Below are 21596 nucleotides of genomic sequence, written 5' to 3' on the forward strand. Positions count from 1 at the left end.
AAAGTGAGTTTAATAATATACTGTACATGTAAATGTATTATAGTACAGTATATGTACTATATATACTAGCAGTTTAGTTCGAAACAGATCACGGTTTGTTTGTTGGAAATGTGAAAGCTGTCATGCGGACACAGGAGCACACTGTGGTACCCAACCTTAGACTACCTGTAGGAGGTGGTCTGATTTCAGATGCACTGGAACTGTGGTGCGATTCCCGTGAATATGAAAATATATGAAAATAATGTAGGGTATGACAGTCGTGATGATTTACCTTAGGAAAATGAGCGAGAGTGAGCATGCAGTGTTGTCATGCATAATAAGTGCAAGCTGAGTAGCTCAAAAGCAACAGTTTGCTAGCAGCAGAAAGCTGCCTTCATGCGACACACATACAGTAGATACAAATTTTGTTCACTCTGCTTTGCATAATACCACCAAATTATGTTCAAAAACACACAGTATATTGAACTGTGCTCGTTTGTGATGAACGCAAATGAACCAGTGTTTGATAGATTCGGATTCGGACCGCTGCAAACATGCCCAGTTTGAAAGCCCCCTAATGCTGCGTTCACACCAAACGCGAATATGCGTCTAAATTCGCGCCTGCCGCGTCTAGTTATACGCGTGACCACTTTGTGTTCATTCAATTTCACTCTTGACGCGCGTAAAAACAAAAGTTTGAAGCGAACTTGACGCGCGAATGAGGCGTATTCGCGTCTACCGCGCCGCGCTCTACGCCTCATTCGCGCTGCAGGAATTTTTTACACGCGTAACGCGTCTTTGCATTGACTTAACATTGAAATCACTCGCGCCTGACGCGCTATTCGCGTCCGGTGTGAACGCACCATAAGACAGACATGTTTTTTTTAGAACAACATTTCTGCAAGAAGTAGTCTTACGAAGTAAACAGAGTATTTCGCTGTTTCTTTTCACAGTGTAGGTCACAATGAGGTCATCGGTGTATGCCGAGTAGGTAATGATGCCGAGGGTTTGGGAAGAGAACACTGGAATGAAATGCTGACTTACCCACGCAAACCCATCGCACACTGGCATCCTCTCATCGAGGTAAGAACACATGGACATCCTCATTCTGCTCATGCAGATCAAATTTAGTACTTGCTTGTGCAACAGGCCTAATGCATCAGGCATGAAACTGAATGTCCCAAATACAGCATTCCAACTTTAAATATAAAAGTATAAAAACTGTGATTTGTTTGATATTCTTTTTAAATCCCTTGTGTAGTTTTACAAAGACAGCAGGTATCTTTTCAAAGCCCCGTACATATCTTTTTCATTGGGTGCATGGTTATTTGAAACCAAAAAGTATAGGTCATTATACTCCTGTCTGGGCACCCAATGCTGTGCACATTTTGAATGTCTCCCTTATCCGACACACTCATTTTACACGACATTTACATTTACATGACAACAATGTACTAAAAAAGCTAAACTTTTTGCATACAGGCGACAATGTTGTCAAAACGATCCCCATTCACACGGATCTTTGAAAATTACTAAAACGCTGTATTATGAATGCCAGATTAGTAGTTGGCGATGTCACTTTGTGAAGAAACACTGCAGACCTAATGACTGAGCACGTAATATGCATGCGCATGATGTCACCATTTTAACAAATTAGCATTTTCGTATTACACGGAGGCGATAAAGGTATCGTTTTCAAAACATACTTAAAAACCATTTTCGTAAGTTTGCATTTTCAGGCCCCCAAAATGCTGTTTTTGTGCAAAATTCATAAAAAAAATCAATAAAACAAATCCCCGTTTTTAGTTGAAAACTAAATTAAAGAAGTGCAGAGTTGGCCAAGTTACTTCCAAAATGTAATACATTTTATATTACTAGTTACTGTCATTTGAAAGTAATTAGTTGCATATATTAAATATTGCAATATTACTGTCTTTGAATTGTAATGTGTTACACTACTTTTGCGTTACTTTTGAGTTTTTTTTCCAAAATAACCTCATTAGTATGACTAGATATTCTAAAATGCTAAAATGTAGTTTACTGCTGCACATTATACATCCAATGGAGGGTGATGTGGTATAACACAATGACTGTGTAGGAAGGCTCATGGCGCAATACAATAAGTAACAATCACTGTCAGAATCTCAAAAATAGACAAACAATCAAAGTCTGGTAAATTATGGTAGAGATACTAAATACAGCTAGAGCCCACTATAATGCAACCTATAGCCTAACGACATGGCAAGACGCACAACCTCTTTTTCTTTTCTTTTCTTTTCTTTTCTTTTCGTTTCTATTATTTTATTTTATTTTAGTGCAGGTTCACAGCACAAACCTGGCACACATTGGGTGGACACTAGTCTCTTCACTTCAGCAGACAGAGATAAACTTAATTTATGTTGCTTTGTCTTGCCCGCGCTCTTGTCCGCTGCAGCTCTCTTGTTTAGCTTAGTTAGCGTGACACCGGTCCAGGTGTTTCTTCAATTTACTCATGCTATTTCTCGCTGTAGAGAGTTTCATCTGTGTCGCACAAATAGTTGGTACGCAACCAGTGGTAAAATTGGGGCCGTGTATTTGCTGCCTTTTACTGCTAAGTGTCACTATAATCACAGACTTTGAAAAGTGTCAGTTTATTCTCTCTATTACGTGATCTGCCAGCTGGCCTGGTAGCAGATAAATTCAAGTGAAACATTTTAGTTAAAAAACTTCTTAATCACAATACTGAAATTAAAGTACAAATTTAGAACTGAAACAAACGTAGGCGTCTATTATTGCATCAAATTTAAGCAAAGTAGGCTAAACGTTAACATTGTGTGCCCAGTTTTTCTATAAAGGCTATTCATCTCAGGTTATGCGTCTATATAATAGGTATTATACTTTGTTGTTTCAGTTAATAAATGTACTAACAAATTTAAATAACACAGTGAAATAAATTAAACAAAATGATCGTTTAATTTAAACATTGTCAAGACTTGCTAACCGATATTAGTCGGTAGCAGTTGTGTTTTAGCATTCTTTATTATTTTAAGAATTAAATAGGCTTACAGTAGGTTGTTATGGTTAGCATATATTTTTTTTTTTTATAAATAATGAAAAAATTTCAACATAAAACATTGTAATAGAAAATTGTTACATCAGTAAGGCTTTGCATGAGCGTAAGATGTTAAGCTTTCAGACGATAGCTGTGTGGTCACCACTACAACATGTTCCTCGCAGGGCTTCAAGCGTTCCGAGTTTGAAACTCAGCTCTATGAACAGTTTCCATGATTTTGTCTCTAGTTTAATATTTGGCAAAAATAAAAACTTTGGAAATGTGCATTTATTGATTCAAAAGACTTTTCGGAGCTTTGTAATTCATTGTCTGTCATTTTTATTAACAGGCGTTTAGACGATAACATTGTAGCCGACTGTTAACCGATGTTGGCCGACAGCAAGTTTTACCGTTCTTGATGCTTAAATAGGTAACAGTTTATTAAAGTCAAGCGTTTTGTTTAATTATTAATGGCATATTACAACATAAATTTGCTACATTCCAGTAGAGCCTCTGTTTCGCTGCACAGACGTCAAAACCCGAAGGTGCTGTTGAAGGACGATTATCAGCCGATCGCACCAGAAAATCACAATGGCCTGAATATGATGAAGCTCATCTTTAATCTGCTAAATTATTGTTTTGTGAATCATTCACGAAATTGAGATGAATGACAGTGTTCCCTTTCAAAAGCTACACTCAATGCTGCGCTAGATTTAAGCGCTATGGGAACGCTTTTTTGCGTGACCAGCTGTGAATATATGTGTGCAACACGTCAATAGAATTGACTTTGAGCTAAATGAATAAAAAAATACAGTAGACCATGTTTATTCGGGATTTGAACCTGTGTCATCTAATTTATTGAAACCTAAGTTCTACCCCTTGACCACGAATTTACTCACTGAGAAATGCCCAGAAGTTCGGTTCTGCAGCAGTCAGTGTGTCCACGCACACGAGAGAGAAATGCTCTTCATTAGTCTCATTCCTCAGTAGGATAATAGGCTTTTTTTGTTCTAAAAGTTTGCTCTATTCTGTTTCGTTTGTTTATTTTTTATTTATTTTTTTACATATTTAATCAGTCTCATTCTTGTTGAAAAAATGGAAAAAAAATGTTTTTTACAAGACCTTGTGCTGTGTTTAAAAACAAAAACAAAAAAACAGATAACCTACAGAGATATATAATAGTTCACTGTTCGTTCAAATAAAAGTAATTATCTATACTATGTATACTATGTGTATACATATGATCGTTTGTTTAAACAACATTAACCAACTTTTCTTTATTTAATAATACAATTATTACTTTATAACATGCAGTTTCAACTCCACCAAATCTTTTTTTGTTTCATTATTGTACAGTAAATGTCAATAGCTCTTGTTTTGATTTTTCATGTTTGTTGTAGGCTTATTTGGAAATTAATACTACCATAGATGTATTATTTCCTCCTTGCTGTTAATTGACGTCAGCCCCACTTATGTTTCAAAATGCGGCAGTTGCTGCTGTTTTTCAAAATGTCCCTTTGCGCCACCTGGCGGTCATTTCGCGAACGACTTTGAAATGCGACTGGTTTATTTTTGCTGCGGTGACTTTGCCGCGGCAGCTAACACGGCGGTAATAGGCATTCTGGTTGACTACCTACTGTAGATTGCACTTGACTATTACGTTCTTGTCCTTTTCTCTGACAAACTAAAAATAATGGGAGTGAGTCCATGTCACAAATGGAATCCGTCTCTGCATCTCAACCATCGAATTCCAGCAACAGGAAATAGACATGGCATATACTGGGTTAAAATGTGTTGTTGTAACATGCATATTACTGCGTTACAGCAAAAATGTATATATTACTGTTATGGCGTTACTTTTGTAATGCATTACTCCCAACACTGAAAAAGCGTGCAGAGCAGTAGGTCCCGACTGGAGTTGAGAACCACTGTTATAGGATATGTTCACAAAGGTTTTGTCATACTGTCATTTAAACAATTATTCCAGCTAATGATCTCATAAGCTAAAGAGAAATGGTTTGTCAGGGTCTCTCTCTTTATCATTTGTGTATACCAATCCCGCCTCTTTGCCCATTTTCAGTTCATCACAACACCATAAAATGACGCGCGGTGAAGGAAGACTCTGCCCACTTTGGGCTTCAAAAATGCTCTCCAGAAACCTACGGGTGACGTCCATATTTTTTTTTTTACAGTCTATGGTGTATAATTTTCTATCAATTGATTTGTGTGTCACTCCTACTTAAATTTCTTCCATGGTCCCCTCTTTTCTAATCTAGACTCTATCCTGAATGTGAATCCCTCATTATCATATAAAATCAAATATAAACAATTATGAAAATTAATAATTAGGGGGAATTATTTTAGATTTGTGCAAGGTTGTAGCAAGGGATATAATGGACCAAATGAAATACATCAATAATAATTACATTGTGAAATGTAAAATGAAATGTAAGCATTTATAGTAATTAAGTATTTGCCTAATTTATTTATGTATGCTGAAATTTTGGTTGTTTGTTTTTAATTACAAAATGTAATATATTTTTGAATTATGTTTGTTTATGTGCCTGTTATTGTCAGGCGTGCATGTAGTAAATCCACAAGAATAAAGATGCGTGACGCAGAATGAATGCAGACACAATATATTTAATAATCAAATAGTGCAAGAACATTTTCACAATCACCAAACATTGACGTGGAACAAAGAACTGAGGGCTTAAATACACCAAGGAAGATCATTACCAGAACAGGGAACATGTGAGACTAAACAGACACAGACATAAGTCAAGTCAAGTAACCTTCATTTATATAGCGCTTTTAACAATATGGACTGTTTCAAAGCAGCTTTACAGTGATAATAGGAAATTAAAGGAACACAGATTGTTTTGGCTTCACAGCAGCTCTAGAATAAAGTTATTGTCCAGCTAAAGTTAGTTTTGATCGATGCACTTCCGTTGCAAAGATCATTAGTTATTAATTTAGGGGCCACTTACACAACACCGTTCTAACAGACATAACCCTGAAAATATGAAAGAGCCAGAGTTTCTTAACCCTTTGAGGTCCAGTGTCACTGGAAAATAGTGATCTGACATTATATTATGATGCATATCAAAGTTTGTGTGTCTTTTTGTTAATAATGGATTTGTGGACATACTAATGTTTTAGATTTGTGGAGTAAAAAATATTGGTTTTATTTTGAAGTGAAAATGTATATATATATATATATATATATATATAGAATAGTTGATTTAGCATTTTATAAATTCTATATTACATTTTAAAAGTAAATGTACACTGTTCCAGTCTTACCCTATTTTGAGTGTACTTCCATCACTGAATGTGGAAGGTGACTTTTATCCACTGTTATGCTGAAACATCTGACTGCTTCAATCAATTTTGAGTTGTATTCAGAATTTGAGCCTTTGATGCCCATGGTGTCACTCAAAACATTATTCACAAACGAGTATTCAAAAAACGACTTTCCTATGAACAAACATATGCTGGTCTTAAAAATGTGTAGAGAATAAAGTGTTCAGGGGTTGAAATGTGCACACAAAGCTGTGAGCCATTATTTGAACAAAGAAATTAAATCTTCCAGTGAATGTAAAAGTACTGTAGACTTTTATATGGCAAAGACTTTGGATTTGCTGCAGGAAATGTAGCCCTCATAATAAATAAAGTGTAACAAATTATTAAAATGAATAAGTAAGTAAATAAATAAATAGGCAAATAGACTACACACAGAAAAATACTGTGTTAAATCAACACTGCTCAGTGTTCATTTACAGAATGTAGAAGTACTGTTGTATCAATTAACAAAGTAGGTTCATTCAACAAATGACGGTTGACCATTGTTGTGTGTCTACTCTGTTTTCTTTTTTGTCTGCTCTTGTTGTCTCTTCAGTGACTCTCCTTGTAAACAGCAGGTGACATCACTAATGGTCAATCATCACTTGTAGAGTTAACCTACTTTATTAATTACTACAATACAGCTTCATGGTTAATTTACTCTGGAAACATAAACCAAGAAATTTTAGAATATGATTCTACAAAGAAATATATATACATACATACATACACACACACACACACACTCTCTATCTGGAAAATATTCACAGCGCTTCACTTTTTTCACATTTTGTTATGTTACAGCCTTATTCCAAAATGGATTCAATTAATTATTTTCCTCAAAATTCTACAAATAATACCCCATAATGACGATGTTAAAGAAGTTTGTTTGAAATCTTTGCAAATTTATTAAAAAGAAAAAAAACTTATTCACATCCTTTGCTCAATACATTGTTGAAGCACCTTTGGCAAATTACAGCCTCAATTATGTTTGAGTATGATGCTACAAGCTTGGTACACCTATTTTTGGGCAGTTTTCCCTTTCTTCTTTGCAGAACCTCTCAAGCTCCATCAGGATGGATGGGGAGTGTCGGTGCACAGCCATTTTCAGATCTCTCCAGAGATGTTCAATCGGGTTCTGGAGCAGGTTTTCATCAAGGATGTCTCAGTACACAGCTGCATTCATCTTTCCTTCGATCCTGGGTAGTCTCCCAGTTCCTGCCGCTGAAAAACATCCCCACAGCATGATGCTGCCACCACCATGCTTCACTGTAGGGATGGTTTTGGCCAGGTGATGAGCAGTGCCTGGTTTCATTCAGGCCAAAGAGTTCAATCTTTGTTTCATCAGACCAGAGATTTTTGTTTCTCATGGTCTGAGAGTCTTGCAGGTGCCTTTTGGCAAACTCCAGGCGGGCTGTTATGTGCCTTGTATGTGGCTTCCGTCTGGCCACTCTACCATACAGGCCTGATTGGTGGAGTGCTGCAGTGATGGTTGTTCTTCTAGAGGGTTTTCCTCTCTCCACAGAGAAACGGAGCTCCTTCAGAGTTACCATCAGTTTCTTGGTCACCACCCCGACTAAGGCTCTTCTCCCCCGATCGCCCCGGCGGCCAGCTCTAGAAAGAGTCCTGGTGGTTCCAAACGTCTTCCATTTACGGAGGATGGAGGCCACTGTGCTCATTGGGACCTTCAATGCTGCAGACATTTTTCTGTTTCATTCCCCAGATGTGTGCCTCGATACAATCCTGTCTCAGAGGTCTACAGACAATTCCTTGGACTTCGTGGCTTGGTTTGTGCTCTGAAATGCACTGTTAACTGTGGGAACTTATATAGACTGGTGTGCGCCTTTCCAAATCATGTCCAGTCAACTATCACAGGTGGACTCCACTCAAGTTGTAGAAACACCTCAAGAATGATCATTGGAAACAGGATGCAACTGAGCTTATTTTTAATAAATTTGCAAAGATTTCAAACGAACTTATTTCACATTGTCATTAGGGGGTACTGTTTGTAGAATGTTGATGAAAATAACTAATTAATCCAAAATGGATTAAGGCTGTAACATAACAAAATGTGGAAAAAGTGAAGCGCTGTGAATACTTTCTGGATGCACTGTATATATAAAAAGAAAATCATTTTGTAACACTTTACAATAAGGTTTTGTTTGTCAACTTAAGTTAACTACATTAGTTAACATGAATGATTAATTACTAATCTTTACATATCTTTAATTTACTAATCAAACTAATCTTTGTTAATTTCAATATTTGAAAAGTTGTATCTGTTAACAATACTTAATCCACTGTGAACTAACATGAACAAACAATGAACGTTGATTAACTAACATTAAGTAAGGGATAATATCTAAGGAATAAAAAAATTAAAAAAACCTGACAGGGTGATGAGGACTTTGGTCTTGGTCTTGCATCAGCCTGAAGGAGGTTTATTCTGAGATAACAACCGGCTGGATGTACATTATCCCACTTATTACACGGCTACTTGCCCCATAAGTAAATAATTAGACACGAAATATTGATCTGAGTTGAAATATTTGATTAGGTCTTTAAACGCAAAGCTTCCGCGGAAGGAGCAGTTGCTAGCACGGCAAGTTCAGTCTAGACGGAGATTTAAGAGATACGGTATACAGTCATACCACTTATTACACAGCATTTCACCACATAGATAATTATAGAGATAAGAGATATTGATTTCAGATCTGACTTTATAAAGCTTGCAAGAGCCAGGACATTTTTTAATATAACTCCGATTATATTCGTCTGAAAGAAGAATGTCATATACACTTAGGATGGCTTCAGGGTGAGTAAATCATGGGCTAATTTTCATTTTTGGGTGAACTATCCCTTTAACTTATGTTAACAAATAAGACCTTATTGAAAGATTTAACCACAAATAAGACCTTATTGAAAGATTTAACCACAAATTAAATAGAGATTAGAAATTAATTAATAATTTATTAATATAAATTTAATTAATAGAAATAAAAAAAAATAAAAAAATCATTGCTAGATTGCTCTGGTGATTTGAAGTCTGTCTGAAGCAAAGCTGATCTATTGTTAAGCAACATTTCCCTAGACAATTGAATCAAGGTCATTGTGGTCCTGCAGGAAAAAAATCATACTCAAAATATCAAAGATCCTCTTCATTTGTTATTCTTTTCTTTTTATAAGACATTCAAATTCACATGGGTAAAATAATCAAGCACCTAGAAATATTACTGACATTAAAGAAAGGTTACAGTTTCTCTGAAAACTATCTAGAGACTTTATTTAAAGCAAAATATCCACTGTATATATAGCTCTGTCATTTGTGGCAATGCAGAGAGCTAGAACACATAATTTTCCCTAACAGCAGATGGTTTTGAAGGCTGAGGTGAAGACTACTGTGAAATCTCTTTTTTTGTTTTTTTTTTGTTTTTTTTGCCTATTAAAGGCCAATATATTTTTAACACTACTCTCCCACCTCAAATCTTCAACTTTCTACTTAAGATTTCTCATACTTCAGCACAAATTATTATTTTTGTTATTATTATGATTAATAATAATAATAATAATAATAATAATAATAAACAATTGGGTCTACTCTAGGACCATTGATTTCATTATTATTCTAACTATTTTTAAATGAGTTTTCTTTTTATTACTTATTTAATTAATGATACATTTGGCCCCATTTTGTGTCTTCAATTTCTTTGTACTAACATATAAATGAATCTTATGGTACAATGCACTTAAATATATATATATATATATATATATATATATATATATATATATATATATATATATATATATATATATATATATATATATATATATTACCTGCATGTAATTACAGCTGTAATTATTTTCTGTAATTACATCTAGAATTACACTGTTGACCCTTCTCTTACACCTTAACCCACCGTTAAACCTAACTACACACCGTTAAACCGCCTAACCAAACCACAAAACCTTATTGATATCCCACCTTAATAGCAGCAAAAGTCTTTTGCACTATAACAGGAGCACAATCATGATCTGTGAACTTTGAACTTAATGTAACCAATGCAGTAATGTCAAATCAGTGCAAGCATGACTGATGAAGTTTTGAGTGAACTAAGATTACTATAGTGCTTTGTTCTCTTATCCTGTCTGCAGTATCACAGTACTGGAGGGGGAAGCCAGGGAGGTTCCTGTAATTCCCTGAAGGCTCCTCCATCACCATAGCCTGAGGTCCAATTTCTCATCTTCAGACCAACAATAGAAGAGAATTTATGCACAAGATGTTCTGTCCTGGGATCCAGAGGCCCAAGTTGAGATTGCTCCAGTAGGCTGCTCCTGACATCAAAGGGAACGGTGTGCCATTTTCTTCTACCTGTGCACCTGGAAGCCCTTCCACTGCATGGGAATACTTGATTGTTTCAGCTGCATGTTGAGTGGTCATACACTGTATGGTTATTTTGTGCTACTCCTGGTGAATTGGAAAAGAAAATTTAGTGGAAAAAAAGTGGAAAAGAGTATTTTTATGTTGTTCTCAAAGTTTTGATTCCAAGTAAATGTTTTCTAAATCAGTCTCGGTTTGTGTTTTTAAATGGAGTGTCAGTGTGTCACTCAATGCTCTTGAGGTCAGAATGTCACCTTCCCTTTTTAATTTATACCCTCCCACTGCGCATGAGTGTGTTTTGGTGTGGTAAATTTCAAGATGTTCTCTGTTACTTGTTTGAAATGCTCTGTGGATTTTGTCATCAAGCGTCATGGTGGTGAATTGTTTACAGACTTTGCAAGTAAAATGTTATTTCACATGTTATTAAACATCTTTTTCTTACAAAACTAAGCTTGTTGAAATGCAGTGTTTCTCGATTACTGTAATCATTGTGCAAGTAAGGGTGTAATGGTTCAAAGTTTCTTATCTTAAAGGTTGTATCAGCGATTTCAGGCCCAAACATAAATGATCACATTCATCTAATCTTTCCTAACGATCCGCTAGCTGCCCGCCCCATAAGCATGGCGTCAAAAAAACGCGTCTCTGTAGGCAGCCTAGGCTCTGAGATCTGCACACAAAAACAGTTGGTTTCACCACCACTCAAAACCAAAATAAATAGTGTTCCAACCAATCACCAACAGGGGTGGGTGTTGTGAGGTTTTGCGCTCATGCACGGCTGCCTATGACGGCTTTATTTATTTATTTATTTATTTATTTATTTTTTTTTTATTCTGTTTTTGTGTGCAGATATCAGAGCCTAGGCTGCCTACAGAGACGCGTTTTTTTGACGCCATGCTTATGGGGCGGGTAGCTAGCGGATCGTTAGGAAAGATTAGTTGAATGTGATTATTTATGTTTGGGCCTGAAATCACTGATACAACCTTTAAGATTTCGTGTCAAGCATTTTGGAGAAGTTGACACAGTTCTATTGATTTAGGCATCTCAAATTGTTATTTTCATGTAATCCTTGGCTGACTCGGACAAATATATAAATAACCATCTTAGAATTAATGTTTTTGGTGAAGCCCAATGTGCTTTTTTTTACACCAACAGCAAATCTTTTTTTCTTCTTTTTTAGGATAAAACAACCTCTTTCTCTCTATCTCTCTGGGTTTTCATGTTTTATGGGGACTTTCCATACTGTACAAACAGTATGTTCTATCCCTTAACCCTACCCCTAAACCTACCATCACAGAAAACTTTCTGCAGTTTTCTTTAAAAAAACAACAACAAAGAAAACATCATTCTGTATGACTTATAAGCTGTTTTCCTCATGAGGACCAAACATGTCCCCAGAAGGACAAGGATTTCAGATATTGCCATATCTGTGGACACACACAAATGGAACTGGAACAATTTAAACCCTGCTGTACAATATATCAGTTTAAAAATATTATAATATTCACAATGAATTTTAAACTACAAAAGGCATATATTGAACCAGTAGTAAAACCCACAGTCATTTTCCCTGCAATGACTCCAGAGACTATTGAGATTAGCTAATTTTCCCATACAGTCTGACAGAAATTCTTAGCTCTCATACAGCTCTAAACAAGCATGCTCATTAAAACCAAAGCAACAGACGTGTTGAAAGTGCTGTGTTAAGTATCACAGGGATGGTGCAACTCATGTCAGATGGCTCTGATTCACGGAGATTGATTTAGGCATTAATTGATCTGTTCACTTTGTCGCCAATCACAATCCATTTGTTCCTGTCAGAGTCCTGAGCACTTGCTTTCATCAGATACATCTGTTTCCTCCAGATAGAGAATAGCTTTGGAGAATCTTTTGTTACAAAAAGAATAGGATTAAAAAAAAAAAAAAACTATGCTTTAGCACATTATCATTTATGTTGCATTGCATTCAAAGTTGAATGTGAAATATTCCTATTTGATATCTGGATTTCAACCATATAATATAGCATTTTGTTGTACAATATGGAGAAGATGGTCCACCTTGTTTAGCAGGTATCAACAAAGAAGACCATTAAGCTGTTTTAGACACCTATACCCCGCGAACATTTGCTAAACTGTGGTAATTATTATAATGTAATGTCTGAACTTTATTTTCTTAAAAGGCAATGTTTATCATTAACTGCGTTGATCATGTACGTGGATGTCATGTTGTCTGATATCATACGGTCACATATACAGTACTGTGCAAAAGTCTTAGGCATGTTAATACTGTGATTACATGAAGAAACAGAAAAAACTGAGACAGACTAAATCCAGAAGAACTGCGGGAACGTCTCCAAGATGCTTGAAGAAACCTTCCACACTACAGGGGGGGGGTATTAACATGCCTAAGACTTTTGCACAGTACTGTACATCAGCAAAATCTAATTTGCCAGATGGAAGTGCAACTACAAGTGGTGTCAAATTTGAATTATGGAGAAATGCATCATTACTGAGCATTAATATTAACATTAAAACTTGGAACACATACCCTTAATTAATGACTAATGACTAAATAATTATGACTTTTATTATATTTAGGGGCCAATACTGGAGGTCCATATTATTTTACAAGCAAAATTTTTATCAAAGAGATCCCATAAAACCATGTGGAAAAGGTTGATAAATTGTGCACACATCAAAATAACAAACTTCAAATTTGTGTCTACCTCAAACCTTCTAATATCTATCTGATTTTCTACCCACTTTGTATTGTTATAATGTCAGTATGTGAATGAACAATGTTTACCCATTCTCTGTATAACTGTGTAAGGCCTGCCCAATCGGTCCGGTGAAGGTTTACTGCGTGTTACTGTTTTTTTTCAGTGTGGCAAAGTAATTCCAATTAAACTTTTATCTGACTCCATTTTATCACAACCTCGAATTTAGGTTGGAATGGCAATTTGTTATTGATCAATTATATAATAGTTTAGCAATACATTTGATTATTCTATTGAACTATTTACAACTGTTTATGATAATCGATCATTCGGGTGCCAAAGTCGCACAGGGTCCTCGCAACGGCCGTTATGCAGGCCCACGATCACAAACTCACAAACAGTTTTGGTCATTAAACAGAGGTAATTAGCTAATATCTTAGACGGTCGCATTCACGCTAACACAATCAAATATATTTTTGTAAAGCATCCCTTGGTTTGTATACACTTGAATTAAAGCAACGTTTTCTTCAGACAGAGGTCATGGCCACTACTACAGAATTAAGCCAACCAATATTACTTCTCTGATAGTAACTTTGGTTTGGTCATACCATGGTTTCCCACGTACACTTAACTGAAGTAACATTACTTTAAACAGAGGTAAGACTCACCCTATTTAGGTTGGTCGAACAGCAGTTTGCTGTCCTAAACGGAAATAGGAAACGGGAAATCCCCTTTTGTCTTTACAAAACCAAGTACACTTGAATTTGAGCCAAACATTAGCCCGGAACTCTAAAATCGTTGGTGTGCCCTATGCTCCACTCAAAACTTGAATCTAGTCCGTCACTAATCTGACATAGATTTGCGGTAACAATGGATACAATGAAATGTACTAAATGTAATAATTCAGAGTGAGTCAGAATAAAATCCAATATCATGCCAATTACATAATCAGTTCAAAGATAATAAATACAAAACATCAAATGATCTGGAACAAAGAGAAAAGATGCATAGGCTACCTGACATTAGAAGAATACATGATGCTGAGTGTCTTGAGGACATTCGGCATCATGGGCTGATCTCGCTACAAAATCGCCCTGAGCCTCTTGTTGCATTTCTTCAAGTGATCAGACCAAGACAGAAACTTCTTTCACATGGAAACATTTACTAACAATGGGAATTAGCATTCAGAGTTAACACATTTTGAGGGCAGGGTTCTATTTGCATGAAAGAAAATTTGCTCCTCTGTAAGCACGATATCTCTAAACTCTTATTACCATTTGTTTTACTTCTGTGGAGATGACACCTTTGTACCAGTCACACTGAGACATTTCAAATGAGATCAAACATATATAGTGTTGCATGATAATTGTTCACATTAAACCATATAGATTTTTGGGTGAATTTCAGGTGATCTCAGCATGAGAGACAGATGAGATGGGGAAGGGAGAGAAGTGTAAATTTGGATGTGATCAAATCAAGTGTGATTGTGTCTCGAATGGGGATGTTAATATACAAAGAGAGTTTAGATGTTAATTTATTTTGTTTTCTCAGAGAGTTGCCCTCTCTTCCAGTTCTTCCAGTCTTACACTTGGACCAAGAAATTAAAGTTCATTTGTCAGCAAATGAACACAAAACAGCCTTTTGACAGCTTATGTGAAAACTCCCTGTTTACACAGACAAGTTTCACTTCAGATTGATAGTAGACCTTCTCAGAGTGTCAATCACCCAATGTCAGGACTGTCTGATGTTGATTTACAATGTAACAGCCCTCAGAAATGTCCTTTACAACCTGTTTTGCCTATCAATTCAGATAGCTCTAAAATGGAAACTCCCTGATACCACAGACCAGTTTCAATTCAGATTGATCATATCACCCCAGAGTGCCACGCACCCAATGTCAGGACTGTCTGATGTTGAATTACAAAATAAAAGCTCTTTGAAAACTCATTTATAACCTATTTTGCCTACTAATTCAGATAGCTCTAAACAAGAAAGTCCCTGTTTCTACAGCAACTTTTCATTTCAGATTGATAGTAGACTTTCTCAGATAGTTACTTAGGAATGTTAGGACTGTCTGATGTTGCATTATAAAATACAAGTTTATATTAGTTTATGAAAGGCTTTTATTTAGTTATTCCACATCAGACAGTAATTTTAATTTTATATTGAAATTCTACATTTAATAGTACTAACATTTAAAGGAATTTTCAGATCAAAAGGCCTTATTTTGTAACATTTGCGTTATTTTATATTTATTTATGGTGTTTATGTCGTTATTCATGTATTATTTTAATTTACCTATTTTAATTTTTGACAAACAAACTGGCTGAATAAATTTATTTGAAAGACCAGCAGAATATCGTTTTACTTTGAAATTAGTTTTTACACACTATTACCATACTGCCTAGAATATGTGTGTAAAGCAAAAGCTAGTGGGGGCTAGAATGACTGTGGAGGCTGGCCTTCTTCAGAGGGTTGGGTGGAATTGACAGAACATCACTTTCATTCAGTTTTCCCCTCTTGTTTGGCCTGAAACACTGTTCATGGTCATCCAGTTTGAAATGTTGACTACAAACAGAATATTTATCAGATTTTCCATTGGCACTCTCTGTATTTATAACTCTTTGCAGCCTTTAGCCACTATCTACAATGTGCTGGATCCTTCACTGGAAACCGAAAGTAACTATCTCCTGCTAGAGAGTCAAAGAGTTTACTCTTTGAATTATTGTACCTGGGATCAATACAAGTTGACACCCTTATGATTTAAAGTTTGCTAAGAAGTATTTCCTACTAAAGCAAGGCAGTATTTGACTTTGGTAAGCATATCCATAGCAGACTGGTGGGAGTGCCCTTAGATGGCAACATGCCCAGTGCATTATGGGTGTTGAAGTTTTAAAAACTTAAAAACAAGCAAGCAAAAAAAAAAGCCTTTCTAGTGTACAGGCAGCCAAGATTTATTGAAAGCCCATTTTGCCAGTGGTGAAGTACCCTTTTAAAAATGCACTGACATTTCCTTTGAAGCATGTGGTCTAGAAACATAATTCTAGAGTTTTGATCCCCTGGCCTGAGCCGAGACAATTCATGCCTTATTTTCAACTTCAACCCAACAATACTTTACATTTTATGAAAAAACACCTTTTTAAAGTTTTTCTTGGGTATTCTTCAGATCTGCCCTAATAGGGGTTATGCGGAACATACTTCCGGGTTCTACAAAACGGGTATAACTACTTCCGGTCGTCAGCTACTGAGGTAAACACAGCGTAGGAATGGCGACCTTTTATAGCCGGTGTTTACAGGAGCTACCCATTTTATCCATTCCAGATGTACATCGTATTGCCAAACGGACGTCCAGAGCCCCGAGTACTTCGGTAGATAAAGGATTTAAGTTTTTACGCCTCCTCATTTATTCATGATTATGAAGGTATGTAAGTTAGTATATGTAGCTTTTGCTAATGGCACCCGATGTAGAGTTAGCTAACTATCAGTAAGTTAGTTTAGACTTGTATGCTATCATAGTAGTTTAACCTTTTATATTTGCTTGCAGACGATTAAAACAATCAAATGAAGACTGCATTTTATTTTTTTTATAAAATTTTATTTTCTGATACTTAAGCATTCGTGACATTTTTATTAAAACAGAAATAAGAATTGTATTCTAAAAAAAAGCGCAAAATAAGCTACCTCAGAGATAACCTACCGCTGCAGATGCGTACGGTAATGCAAACCGGAAATGTTTATACCCGTTTTCCGGTTCGAACGTTGGGCGTTCCGCATAACCCCTATTAACCCTTTCACTCGTAAGTTTAAAATATTCTGGCTGACCCCCCAGCGTGAGTTTTTCAAGGCGACCGTTATTTAGAATGTGTCACTTTATGGTTTCCATGGTGACGCTCGTCATTGCTTGTCACATGACACACCGCAGCAACAACAGAGCTGAATGAATGATGATCTGCTTTTATGCCATTTTTCCTTTTTTATTCAAAATATTCACAAATTTGTTAGATATGGCATGAAATATCTGATATTCCGATTGTCAAATATATGCAAGTGGAAGTGTTTTGTTGTTTAACCACCTTTATAACGATCACGTTAGTTCAGCTGTATGCGCGATGGGCGCCGCCATCTTAGTTTGTGCCGCAGACGCAGTTCAGAGAATCGGATCTGTTGGATTTTATACAACACGTGAATTCATCCACTTCTCCCGAAATACATAAAAGTAAGTGGCTGGTGAACTGGGAGAAGAATAGAGTAAACTTTAAAGTTACTTACACAATGTGTATCTGATATGAATAAAACGTGTCTAATTATAATCGAAAGGATTATTATTGCCTCTTCCTTTGACATCAGTGTGTATTTTACAAACTCTAAATGTATTGTTTTTTTAGTACTTATATGTCTGAAACCTAAAATAAACATTATGTGGTTGAAAACACTGAAAAGTTGTGATATATGACAGCTCTGAGCGCGCCTGTCTCTGGCTCAGCGCCAGCCAACGCGCGAAAGCACATTTGAATTTAGCAGTTGATCACGTCATGCACTGACCGTTCTAATCACACCGGTGTGATCGTACGCTCCAGGGACCAGCCTAGACTGATCACACCGGTGAGATCGTACGCTCCAGGGACCAGCCTAGACTGATCACACCGGTGTGATCGTACAGATACAATTATATTCAAACCATGATCATCATAAGAAAAACAAGAAGAAACTTTCTGCAATACCAAATGCCTTATCATCAAATTCAAATGGATGCTGTTTCTTCTCAACACTTTGAGCTAGTTTAACAAATCTTGAAATGTCATCACCTGAGTAGTTTGGACACTATAGCATGAATGAGGGTGGAAAGATAATAATTTTTGAATATGTTTGCCTAAATTTGTGAGCTTGAGCTTTTTTGATTCCTTGAGCCACAGAGAGTTCAATGATGCTTAAACCTTAATACATTCTGTAATGTCGACCATCTGATTTTAAGAATTTTGCTGTAGCAATGCCGTACTTACCAACACTTTGACATTAACCTTGTGGATTTATTTTTTATTTTTTGAAAATGACAAAATGTACATGTTAAGATTACTTTTTTTTCAAAAGGTATGCGTGTCATCTTTATCAACTTTATTCCTCTCTATATTTCCCCCTAGGAATTGTACATCTTTTCCTTGACATTCCAAAACTCTTTTGATCAATGACACTGAAAACGACATGAAGTCCTCCACTGTGAAGAGTCACTCAATCTGTGGCCACAGTCAATAGAGATCTCTCCTCTTCGATTATACTGATAACATGCACGCAGCGATTTAATTGCCGTTTAATCAGACATCTACTCTAAAGAGCTTCCTATACCTGAATAGATTACATGACATTAAAAGGTATTTCAAGACTAAATGCATTTACATTTTAAGGCACTTTATGCAACGAAACACAAATTCCAAATGCATTTCGACGGATATTGTTAGCGCTTCATTTATGTGCCACTTTCTATTCAGATTCCAATGGTTTGAATGTCCAAAAACAAAAATATATTTCCAGGGAACTATGGCAAAGTAGTTATGATAGCCATATATCATGGTATTTTTTGCCAACCAATAAATAAAGTAGTATGATTGTGTTCAGAGATGTGTAACAGTAAGGATAATATTTCTACATTTATACTTAACTAGTCAACATTTAAAGTGAATAACATTACAAAAACCTCCTGAACACCTATAGCAACCCGATTTTATGAAAATGATCTGTTCTCAAATAAAATAGAGCTTTCTATATTGAAAGCTTTCTATATTTTAAATCACTTTGGCAATCAGTCAATGCTTGTTATGGGATTAACATTTTGTTCAGTCCTCATACACCACAACCTGCAACTAGTGCCATTCCCATTCCAGCTCTCTGATCATGTCTGTGACTTTAAAAGGTCATGGGTCAGAGATGTAATTGCTAACCAGAGATTTGTTAAAACATCATTACAGTGTAGATAGTCATTAATGTGCAGTAAAAGTGTAGTGAGAGCTGCTTGACTTCTCACCAGTGTGTGTGAGTGTCTGTGAGGGTAAAATGAAAGAGGTCAAAATGAAATTAATTCACTGTCGAGCAACACTCGGAATTCTAGCAAACACACTCATACTATGATGACTTATGTAGCATTAATGGTTTCATGGGGTATAGATTAATAAACTATTAATTGTGAAATAATGTTCTAAAATGACTACTTACAATACAACTGATGGCAGGGGGGTTTAGAGATATCTAGGGACTAAAATATCATAGACACATGGAAGTTGGCTCTTTTCAGAATGCAACCAACTCAGATAATCCTATTAACCACCCACAGTATAGAAATCACCAGGAATAACCTAGCAACCCCAGGCCATAACGATTTATGCAAGGCATGTTTTACTCAAGTAACAAAAAATGTCACCACAAAGACAACCAATGTGTGATTCCAATAAAGTTTGACTTTTTAATAAATGCATTCCTAGACTGTTTAGGGAGGCTTCAGCAATGTTCAGCCATGTTCAATTCATCTAATTTCTGAACACTTTCTGCTCCAGTGAAATTATATAAGGTAAAATACAACTCAAGAGCCACCATAAGATTGAAATCCTAGAATCACATCTGCTCTCTAAACATGCTAAAAGTAACAAGTGTTACCCGGGAAGGCAACAAGTATTGCATGTGCAGCTTTTGATAAAAGAAAGTGCCTGTTCCAAATGATGCCCTCAAATTGTGTGCCCTTCTGGATTATAGAATGAAAAAATGGGAAAAAAGGGTTTCGGAGGTGGAACTATTTTTATTATAATTTTAATATTTTACATCATAAGTATTTAAAAAAAGTGATAGATGGTATTCACTCAAAGTGTAAAAATAAGTAATGTGCAATTTGTTCTAAAGGTAACAATAAGACACAGAGATGCTTGAATTCTGTGCCAAGAACAGATATCTATATATTTTCTAAACATAACTTTGAGCTTCCACATGTAGTTAGTTTCGATCTGCTGGTTACTGAGCCCTGCTGTTGACAGAGTTGTGATGTGGGTACATTCATTATCTTGCCTTGCCTCACAGCTATCATCTTTATTATGTGTGTGTGTGTGTGTGTGTGTGTGTGTGTGTGTGTGTGTGTGTGTGTGTGTGTGTGTGTGTGTGTGTGTGTGTGTGTGTGTGTGTCTGCGTATGTGTGTGAGGCATTGCACGCTCAGCCTCTCTGTTGCCAGGAAACTGAAGCCTGAGCCTGCAAGACACAGGGGGGAAGGGTAGAGAACACTGGTGGAACTGGTTGATTTGTTGCACCTACTGTACATACTGAAGAGGATAATATGGTGAATCTCATGACACATGTTAAAAACATGTCCAAGTCATATGGTATTGTTCCCCCAAATATATAGAAATTGAAATTATAAATTATAAGAGTCTATTATAGGACTATAAAGATTTTTGCAACTACATAAGACATGTACCCACACACCTTCCTACCCCAACCTCCCTAAATAATCAACCATGATGTGAAATAAAATCGAGAATTTGTCATTACGAATCATTACTGTAATGTGAAAAAAATAGTGAAATTAATATAAGTATGCCTCATTGTAAAATCAGTGGCAGTGCCTTTATGCACATATTAGGTAACAATTGTAAATTAAAACAAGTGAGAATACTATGAAAATAATTGAGAACTATGAGAAAAGCTGCCTAAATCTGCAAGTGAGAGTATTCTGTTGGTCTGTTGAACGTCAATAATCATCCAGCACGACCCTATGCTTTAAATAGGATAAGTAGTATGGAAGGTGGATTGTTTGCGATTTTTATTTTCATAGTATAATACGTGTAAAATTACTTTTAGTAAGTTGGATTTCTGCTAGGTTTTCAGACAGAACAGTGAGACACATTCCCATATATTTACTTTAATTTACAGTCAATTTAAAACCTCAAAATATTATTTGTTTAAACTGTAATGACAATGGTTGGTTTTATTGAGTAGTGGCAACCATGTCTATTATATGTTGGTGTATGTGCAGAGAGTGAATAGAGTTGACCTAATGGAGATGGCCTAGTGTGCACGGTGGCAGCACGCCATTGTGTAAGCTGCTAAACATCAATGTTCCTCTTCAGTTTATGTGGAGTTTTATATGTTTATCAAAAAGAAATACCCAGACCAA

General features: G+C 36.0%; 1 protein-coding gene across 1 annotated transcript in view; it reads left to right on the forward strand.

Moving 5' to 3' along the window:
- syt9a (synaptotagmin IXa) overlaps positions 1-11178 on the forward strand; it is a 58398-nt gene extending 47220 nt beyond the window's left edge. Inside the window, exons 6-7 of the mRNA XM_084409475.1 lie at positions 933-1062; positions 10511-11178. Of these exons, the coding sequence (XP_084265601.1) occupies positions 933-1062; positions 10511-10579 (199 nt within the window). The 3' untranslated portion in view covers positions 10580-11178. The remainder of the gene's footprint in view (positions 1-932; positions 1063-10510) is intronic.
- Positions 11179-21596: the final 10418 nt, after the last annotated feature.

Source organism: Rutilus rutilus (assembly GCF_951802725.1).
Source record: "Rutilus rutilus genome assembly, chromosome: 5".
In the NCBI taxonomy this organism is placed as follows: Eukaryota; Metazoa; Chordata; class Actinopteri; order Cypriniformes; family Leuciscidae; genus Rutilus; species Rutilus rutilus.